The sequence below is a fragment of the Molossus molossus genome, unplaced genomic scaffold, assembly GCF_014108415.1.
Source record: "Molossus molossus isolate mMolMol1 unplaced genomic scaffold, mMolMol1.p scaffold_m16_p_21, whole genome shotgun sequence".
NCBI lineage: Eukaryota > Metazoa > Chordata > Mammalia > Chiroptera > Molossidae > Molossus > Molossus molossus.
Genome location: NW_023425357.1, coordinates 13551830 through 13561306, shown reverse-complemented (window position 1 = coordinate 13561306; position 9477 = coordinate 13551830). Strand labels below are relative to the sequence as shown.

The 9477-nt window shown below is 51.7% G+C and overlaps 1 protein-coding gene across 1 annotated transcript; it reads right to left on the bottom strand.

The window, feature by feature from the left end:
* Nucleotides 1-872: 872 nt before the first annotated feature.
* Nucleotides 873-9242, bottom strand: CD177 (CD177 molecule). Its single transcript, XM_036273945.1, has 8 exons — nucleotides 8979-9242; nucleotides 8760-8903; nucleotides 8294-8479; nucleotides 7459-7578; nucleotides 7197-7313; nucleotides 2666-2806; nucleotides 1834-2019; nucleotides 873-1696 (listed from the first exon to the last, which is right to left on the bottom strand). Exons 1-8 carry the CDS (start codon nucleotides 9028-9030, stop codon nucleotides 1554-1556), a joined length of 1089 nt encoding a protein of 362 aa, XP_036129838.1. The 5' UTR covers nucleotides 9031-9242; the 3' UTR covers nucleotides 873-1553.
* Between the last annotated feature and the right edge of the window lie 235 nt (nucleotides 9243-9477).

Genomic DNA, 9477 nt, shown 5'->3' with positions numbered 1-9477 from the left:
TTGGGGTGCGGTTTCTTGCAGACCCTGGATATGCACCACAGATTGTACGATTCATTTTTCTGTATTTATGGGCAGAGATCATCATTTATGTTCACATTTCAGGGACAAGAGTACACATTCACTTTCTGGCCACCTGGCTTGGTCCTCTCACTTTCTCCTATCATGTGATCCAGGACACTGTTTCCTTTTACAGATTCACTCTGTCCCCTTTTTCCCCGACAGCTCTGTGCTGTCGGGGGCAGATCTATAGAGACCATGTCAGTGGGATCTCCTGCTTTCCAGCTGGGTATAGTCAGTGGGGAGCCCAGACAGGAGCCCAGAGGGTGGACACTGAGTGACGCTGGGCCACCAGTTCCCCAGCTCCCTCCCTGTAGTGTTGCTGTGGGCTGGATGATTACTCAGCCTGACATCAGAGCTCCTATCAGGCAGCCCCCTAAGCCTGCCACCTGCCTCTCTGGTGATTCTAGTAACGGTGATGACTTCTCTTCTGTCTTTCAGGTCCAGGATGATAACAGACACTGTGACATCAGCTTCAGGAAACTGTGCACACCGTCTTGCTGCTCACCTTCACACAAACCCATATGTCAAGTGAGTCAAGCATGATGAAGCCCTTGTTTGTGCAGCGAAACTGACTCCTAAGTGAAGCCTCATTGGCTGAAGTGCACCTTCACCTCCCAGGTCACAGTGATGCTCAAATACCTGAGACTGCAGCACCCCGAAGGATCCACTGCCACCCAGACCAGTGAAGGACAGGCCTGAGAGGTGAAGCTCTCACCAGATTCCTCTCCTCCCTCACACCAGATCGCTGGGTGTCCTGCCCTCCCCTCCCACAAAGAAACCCCAGCACTAGGGAAAAAAAAAGTGATGTCTTTATTTATCAGATATATGTGGCCACAGTACCAGTGCAGCTGCTCCCAGGCCCTTCCAGATGTTATCAGGTCACCAAGTGTGTGGGTGTGCATGTGGATGAGAATTCATGGAGAAGAGGAGAAAACAACTCAGTGTTTGGTTATGAGGTCAGAGGAAGGGTTGGATTTAGGGGGTCAGCAGGGGAGAAAAATCACAAGGAAATGGAATCAGCAGGGAGGTCATCCCAAACCAAAGGGCTAGGGATAGCCCCAGGCCCATCACTCCAGCCAGGTAGTGGGTGGGAGCAGCCCTGCTTAGGAGGTCTTCTTTCTCATCCTCAGAGTACTCATCTACGAAGAACTCCCCAATATTTTTGGTGCGGCTCAACAAGGAGTTGGTAGGTTGGGCTATGCAGCCCTGAATACCAAATGCAGAGGACAGCCCACCTAGAGAGTGAATACTGACTCAGAGGGGTCTCAAAGTAGTACCCACTTAGATTCCTATGATCCACAAATCCCAAACCTTACAATCCCCTCCCCTCAGACCAGGAGTTCAGGCTCTTAGGCCTCTCCATGCTCAGATCTAGAAATCTGAGTCCCCAGCCCACTCCACCCTCAAACCCATGAGCCAGGGCCTCAAGCACCCTCCCACTGCAGCACCAGTGAATCCAGGCCGCCAATCCTTTCATCCTTGAGACCTGGCCTTTAGCACTCACCTCCATTGAGACTGATTAGGCCGTCATAACAATGAGTGGTACCATTAGGGCATGTGAAATTAATAGAGCTTGTACAGAATCCACCTATTTGCACACAGACAGGACAATGCAGGTATCCTGGGGGAGGGGGAGCTGGGGAGCAAAAAGAAGGTTGGGGTGCACAGCTCTGCTCCCAGCGTAGCCACCCTCCTTGAGCCCAGAGTCTCTGTGTCTCTGGGGCTCCATCTCTCCATGTCTCTGGTCTACCCCATCCCTCTGGGCTCCCATACCTGAACGAGGGAGGGAGTCCACTAGGACTCTGCTGCTGCTGGCGTTGTTGCACATGTTGGAGGAGCAGAAATGGGCATAGGAGGAGATGATCACTCCAGGGGGTCCCGAGTGGATGGAGACAGTCTTGGAACTCTGTGTCTTAGTCTTGCTGCAGCCTTTGCTCCCCAGTATGAGTGATCTAGGTCCTGCGGCGGGAGAGAGTGACAGCTGGACTGGGGAAGGGGAGGTTCTGAGGGAGATAGGAGCCAGCAATTCCTGGATGCTTAGCAGTCAGAGGGTTGAAAGTAGGTTCCTTGAGTACAAGATCAGAGGTCATTGCAGGTGGGGCAAAGACTGGAGCCTGAGCCCGGGTCCTCCCCCCAGCTCTATCGCCTCTCACTTCTTGCCCAAACATTATCTTCTCAGTAGAGCCTCCCCTGAAATCCTGTTTTTCAAGTTGTAACCTTCACCTCACTCTCCCTATCTCCTTTCTCTGCTGGATTTTCTGTGTCCTCACTGGCGTGTAAGGCTGCAGGAAGACAGACCCAATGGGATCTACAGTGCCTGGCACACAACAGGTGCTCTGTGAGGCTCAGACAAAGTCACTGATGTTAACGTATACCAACGCAGTTATCAGACCTTTGCACTGACCATCGAACATATCCTCAGTAGGTACTGGTACTGCCAGCACCTAGCCCCCATTTTTCACAAGAGGAACCCAAGATGCAGAAAGAGTGAGGTACAGTACTCCAGGCATGGGGAGAATCAGGCAGAAAGTTCAGGGGACAGAATCCAGGGCAGGGGACCCAGGATAATGTGTAGCAGTCCTGTCCTGTGGCACAGCCCACGTACCTACATCTACGAGCAGAAGTGTCTCCTGACACACCTCCTTTAAATCACACACCACAGTTGAAAGTGCATTCCATTGCACCTGGTTCTGAGACAGGTTTGGTTGCATCTTAATCATGGTCCCCCGTCGACAGGTCAGAAAAGCTGGGGAGAAGAAATTACCAGGGTCTGTATAAGCCGGGGGATAAGTCATGTCTGTCGCTCCAGGTCCCTTGCTTGGGAAGGTGATCATGTTCTTGAGTCACACTCCAGGTAACCTGGACACAGTCCCTTGATCTCAGGTTTGGTAGAGACCTTTGAAGTCTGAGCCCCACCCTCATTCTTTACACCATCCCTTCTCGAACATCTACAGGGACCTTTCTCAACATCCCTTGAAGGCTTCTCTTCCTTTGGGGTGTGAGAGAGACAGATGACTCCTCCTTAACCTGAGCCAACCTCTACTTCCCTCGCTGGGCCTCAAGGTCCTCATTTGGACAAAAAGTGTAGACTGACACCTTATATTCTCATAACTGAGAAACCAATTTCTAGTGTGTACTGAACATTTACTATGTACCTGGCCGTTGTGATTTCTTTCCATAGATTAGCCCATTTAAATGTCTCAAGGGAGCTCCCGCATCTGGATTACCTCATTTTTTCATAATGAGCCCCAAAGTAGGTGGTGTTATCCTCCTCCTCCTCCTCATTTTCAAGATGGAAAACAGAGGCAGAAGAATTGTGAAGTAGCTTTCCCAGTGTCCCACTGCTACCAATTAGCAGAGCTGGGCACCTTGCGTTGAGTGATGGGAAAGATGGTAATTGATGACCATCCTCAGCTACCCTGGCCTCTGAGTCCCTCAGGAGTCCAGTCTGAAAATCAGGAGCCTAGACCTTCACTTAAGGCCATCACATCACCAGCAGGGGTGTGTCCCATGATGCAGAAACTCCAGGGATGACGACGCAGCATCTACCAACATAGGTAACCTTCAAAACAACCCCACGAAGGAGGATCACTCATTTTCCCCACTTCAGAGACCACAACATCATGGCTCATGCTGCCTTTCTCCTAGCCTGGCCCCTGCTCTCCCTGTCCCCACCTTTTACATCTTGGTCAATCCTGTCTTGCAACTGAGTAAGTTGAGAACATTGCTGTCATTCTTAACAATTCTCTTACACCCCATGTTGCACCCATCAGGATATCCTGTTGGCTTAAGCTGCAAAATACCCCCAGAACCTGACCACTTCTCATTACCTCTGCTGTTTCCACTAGGGTCCAAGATCCTGTTGGTTCTCACCTGCTTCCTCCTGAGTCTCCCGGGAGGTCACCTCCCCCACTTCCACCTCACCCTTACTCTAGTCTTTACCTAGTAGCCAGAAGGATCCTCATGAGAGGTAAGTTGAGCCCTGGCCGGTTTGGCTCAGTGATTAGAGCATCAGCCCACAGACCAGAGAGGCCCGGGTTCAGTTCCCACTAAGGGTATGTACCTCGGTTGCAGTTTGTCCCTGCCCCGGTTGGGGTTGTGTGGGTGGCAACCACTCTATGTTTCTCTCTCTCTCTCCCTCCTGCTCTATCTGAAGATAAATGCAGAAATGTCCTTGGGTGAGGTTAAAAAAAAAAAGAAAGGTAAGTTGATTCATGTCATCCCTCTACTCAGAAGATTTATTTATTTATTTTATTTTTTATTTTTGGTACGTGCCCCTAGCGGGAACCAAACCTGGGACTCTCTGGTCCGCAGGCCAGATGCTCCAATTGCTGAGCCAAACCGGCCAGGGCCCTCTACTCAGAAGATTTAATAGGTCCCCACGCAACTCAGAATAAAATGTTAAGTTCTTAAAATGTTCTCAAAGGTGCTACCTCTCCATCCACATCTCCTACTCTGCTCTCTTTTGAACACACTGCTTGGAGCCACACTGGCCTCTGGGTTCTTCCTTGAACATGCAGCAGGCACCCACCCACCCCAGGACTTTTGCATATGCTCCCCTCCTCTGGAATGCCTCAAATCATTCTCTTCTCCTTGAATTTGGTGAAAGAGGCTCAAAGAAGTGGTGATCCTCCAAAGTCGGTTCAGTGGCAGAACCCAGCCAGGACCCACATCAATTGGGTTCAGACATTAGACTCTTAACTGCTGTGCTCTCCCTGACTGTGCCGACCTACTGCTCTCACTGGGACCACTGACCAGTCCCTTGGTAGGGGCAGTCAAGGCCATTCGCATTCCAGCCCTTTGGTTCTACATCAATGGGCTCTTGCCATGGCCTATTTGGGCAATCTGCTCTTGCACCCAGCCGTCTTTCAGCCGCAGTTTTTTGCAGATGTCTGTCACCCTGCAATAGCCTTCTCTCTCAATGACATCCTGTTGATGCCTGACCTTGCCATTGCTCAGTAAATATTTGTTAAACTGCTGACCAGAACTGAATCAGGGGAGGCAAACGCATCCCCCAAGTTCTGACTCCACTATTGAAAGCTAACAGAATAAGTTTATATACTGGGAAAATTCACTTGTGGTACAGTAGCTGTGTTTTGCGTGACATTTGTATGGTTTGTGTAGAGTATGTGTATGGTATGTGGGGAAGTGTATGTATGTGGGTGGGTGATATATATATGGTATGTATGGTGTGTAGTGTGTGTGGTATGTGATGTGTGGTATGTGTGTATGGTGTACGTGGTATGTGCTGTGTTGTGTGGCCTGTGTGTTGTATGGTGCATGGTGTATGAGGTTTGTGGTGTGTGTCAGGTGTAAGGAGACATGTGGTGTGCAGTGTGCATGTGGCATGGTAAGTGCGGTTGTGTCTGTTGTATGCATTGTATGCTGTGTGTCTGTGTGTTATAGTGGGTGGCATGGGTTACATTTGATTTGTTTCAGGAATACCTTCTGGATTATGAATGTCACCTAGTCCCAGAGATAAGAGCCAGACAATTAAACAGAATTAATCAAAAGGAGAGACTCAGACTGTCCCTCCCTTCTATGGCTCCTGTGCCCTCAGGAGAAAGGCTAACCCCTCAGTCTGGTGTTGCAGCTACTTGACCCACCATCAGGTTCCCCAATTTTCCTCTTCTCTCTCCTACCAATATTTATTTTCAAGACATGCCAGGTCATTTCCTGCCTCCTGGGGCTTGCACCACTGTTCCTTCTGCTCGTAATAGCTCTCCTGAGGTCGCCCACATCCACTTTGTCTACCTGAAAAACTGGCATTCTCCCCCCAGTCCTAGCTGCACCCCATCCTCTTGATGTGACCTTCTCAGGCAGAGACAAGGAGCCCTTCTTGAAAAAAATGGGCTTATTCCCACCACCAGGCCTTTGCACATGCTGTTTCTTCTACCTTTTCCTCTTCTACTAATAAACTGCAACTAATCTTTAAGACATAGCTCACAAGTCACCTCCTCGTGAAGTCCTCCTTGACTACGCTCACGCCAGGACATTAGAACCTTCCTCCTCGGAGCTCTCCCAGACCCCCTTCACCACAGCCATGTGACCATATGCATCTTTGATGTCTCCCCTCCTCCTCTTGGAGGCCCTGTAGGTCAGGCATGGGGTCTGAGTCTTCTGGAGTCTCCACCGGAGACCCTGGAATCCTGCACAAACTCACCTCCCATCTTGACCTAGCCCTTGTGTTGCCTCAGGCTAGAAACCTCGGTGTCAGTGACTTCCAGGTCCTGTCCTCAAGGCTCTCAGCCTGGCCTTGAGATCCAAGCACAGAGAGGAATGTTTGCTGAATTCACTCAACTTTCTCCTTGCAGCTTTAAGGACTGGGTGCCATGGGCAGATGAGAAAACTGAGTCTCAGACAGGGAAGGCTCTCTTGCCACTCTCCGCCCTGCCTTTGGTGCTTCTTATTGAGATCCTCCAGGTCATTCTCAATCTGCCCAGTGTGCTGGTTGGGCTGGGTTTGCATGGGTGAGTGGGAACCCTTCCGGTGTCCCTGCTTGGGTCTTCTGTCCCTGTCACACCTGAAGCACCCTCGGTTTTCTCTCTGACCTTATTTCCTATGCAGCATGGCTGCTAGGGTGCTCCAGTACCATGGTGGGAGATGGAGGAGGGCAGAGTGGGGTGGTAGAGGGGAGGGAAGAGACCTAGGGCTACCCAAGGTCAGGAGTGTGGAGAAATACAATGAAGGCAATGAGTCACTCCCAGCATGAGAAGCATACACTGTATACTCAGTTCTGCACACAATGGATAAAGTAGAATGCAGAGCAGCCAGCCCTGTGCGCCCCTCTGTCCTTCTTCCCTGCTCCCCACTCCCTCCCACCTAGATAAGCTGTCCTCAATTATTTGGCCAACCCCAGTGTCATTTAAAAAGCCACTAGTGGGTTCCTGTCCTATATCTGTCCCCTGGACCAAGTGCCCTCTCCCTCCCATTCAACTGGATACCTCTTACTGGCATGCTCACCCCAAAGCTCCTACCAGGACAATCCTTTACTTTGCTCATGCCTGAATAATAAACTTCTAAATTATTTGCAAGTGCTAGTGGGAAGTGTTTGCATGTCCGACTTTCACAAGGGTCACTGTAACCCCAAAGTTGTGGGAAAGGGCCCAACCTCGCCTTCTGGGCATGGGACTCACCATTAGGATCACAGTTTTCACTCACAGACAAGGACCCGATTTTCCGAGTTTCATTAAGCAGGTTGCAGGCTGCTTGGGACATGCATCCCCGAACGGCCAGATTGGTGTGGATGCTTTCTGTGGAAAGGGGCCAAGCAGAGTGGGGGAGCATGAGATGCCACCGTTGGAAGCATCCAGCCCTGAGGAGCCATGCCCAACCTCCTCTGAGCCCCAGGTCCCAGCTACCCTCAGTGCCAGCAGGGACCCCGATGTCCCAGCTCACCTCCCCGGAGCTGCAGGACCCCGTTGTAGCAGTGCGTATGCCCAATGGGGCAGGTCACGTTTGTCACAGATTCACAGCCTTTCGTAGACAAGCAGAATGGGCACCGCGTGAATCCTGGTACTGGGAGGTGAGAGAGAGGAAGGGAGAACTGAGTGCGCTCTGCATTCGGATCTGGTGCCTCTATCTACTCCGCTTTTGTGGCCCCTGGAATCAACCTCCCCAGCCTCCCCAACTTGCCCTCCTTGGGTTTCTCTCATGTAGGCCTGGGTGCAGCAAATTGGGGGTCATGTAATTAAGGAGAGAGCAAGTGGGGGCATGAGATCTGGGAGGGGCACCAGAGACTAGACAGAAGGGGTGCCCTGGGAGAAACCAGGGCAGATTTTACCCACAACTTCCACTACACAATCCAAGCAGACAAGATACCCCAAAGAGCAGAGATATGCAAAGCATCCCCCAAACCCGGTTTATGATACAGACAAGGACCGTGGAAAATTGGCCAATTGCACTTTGGAAGAGGAAACACGAAAACCCTAAATGAAACATGAGTGAACCAAGCCCAACAGTACAGAAAAAGGAGAATGGCCCAGGTTGGGGCCATCGCCAGAGTCTGAGGTGGGGTTGAAGTCAGAGGAGCTGTCCATTTTGCTGCCCCAGGACTGTTAGAAGAAGATGTGCCAGGGGAGGGAATCCTGGAGAGTGTGGACAGGCTGGGAGGGAGGGAGGGAGGGAGGGAGGGAGGGAGGGAGGGAGGGGTTCTAAAGGAACAGTTCCTCTGACCTCCCCTCCTCCCCACAGCCCATCTTCTCCTTTTCCTCCTCTCCCTCCTTGTCCGCACCTGCAGTAGGAGGCAGGGTCCAGACAGGGAAGGTGCTGGAGAGGTTATTGCAGAGGTCCTTCTGGCGACACACACGGGTGTAGGAGGTCACTGAGAGGCCAGGGCCTTGCCTATGCTTGATGACACGGGCCTCATGATCTTTCTCCTTTGTACAGCCCTTGATGACCACTATGTACACTTCGGGTCCTAGATGACAGAAGGAGGCAGGCCAGGTGAGGATCATTACTCCAGGGTCCTAGAGGGAGGGTCTGTGTGTGGCTGTGGTGGTAAAGAAGCTCGAGAGGCTTGAGAGGAAGCAATTGGGCACCTGAGGGCTTGCTCCTGCTGGGGAGGAAACAGCTACTGGTATGAGGGGAAGGAGTCTTTTGAGACTTACACAGAGGCAGGCAGGACTGATCAGGAGGAGAGACATCTCTGCACAGGTGATGGTGGGAGTCAGGCTTGGGGCCTCTGGGGCCTTTCTTACCATTCTCAGTGAGCATCAGCACATCTTGGCAACCCCAGCCATCTGCACAAGGCTTCTCCTTCTCAGCTGTCCATCGAAAGGGCAGTTCTGATATTTTAATTACAGTATCCACTGCTATTGACTGACAGGTTAGGGCCTGCACTCCTGAGATGGAAAAAGCAAATTCGTCTTAGCCCATCCTCCCAGGAAATCCCCTCCCAAGCTGGGGTTTTCACTCACTGGGCAGTAGGAGGGTGAGGCCCAGGAGGGCTGGCAGCAGGGCAGGGCTCATGGTCAGGGCAGCCAGAACTCTCTTGCTCCTGCTCTTCTTCCAGGAAACTGAGCCCTTTTATATCTCCCCTCACCTAAGGCAGCCAGGAAAGGGTGGGGAATGGAGGGCCTTGCTAAATAAGGCCTGGACCCACCCTCTGAGTCTCACCACCTTAAAGGCCCAGAAGCCTGAGCCCTTTCTCTTCCCTCAGATCCAGGAGTCTAGGACCCCAATGATGCCCAACAGTTAAAAACTGAGGAATCCTGACCCCCAGCCCCCACTGGTCCAGATCCCCAGCCCTCTTTCCTCCTGAGTCCAGCTGTATGGATCCCCACCCCCACCCTGCTTCAGGGTAGTTTGGGAAGGTAGTTTCCTCATTTCTCATGGCAACCTGACCATCTTCAGACCCCAGGTGGGGAAGTGGCCCAACTGCCTGTGAGGACATTGTGTGGTAGGTCTTGGCTGGTC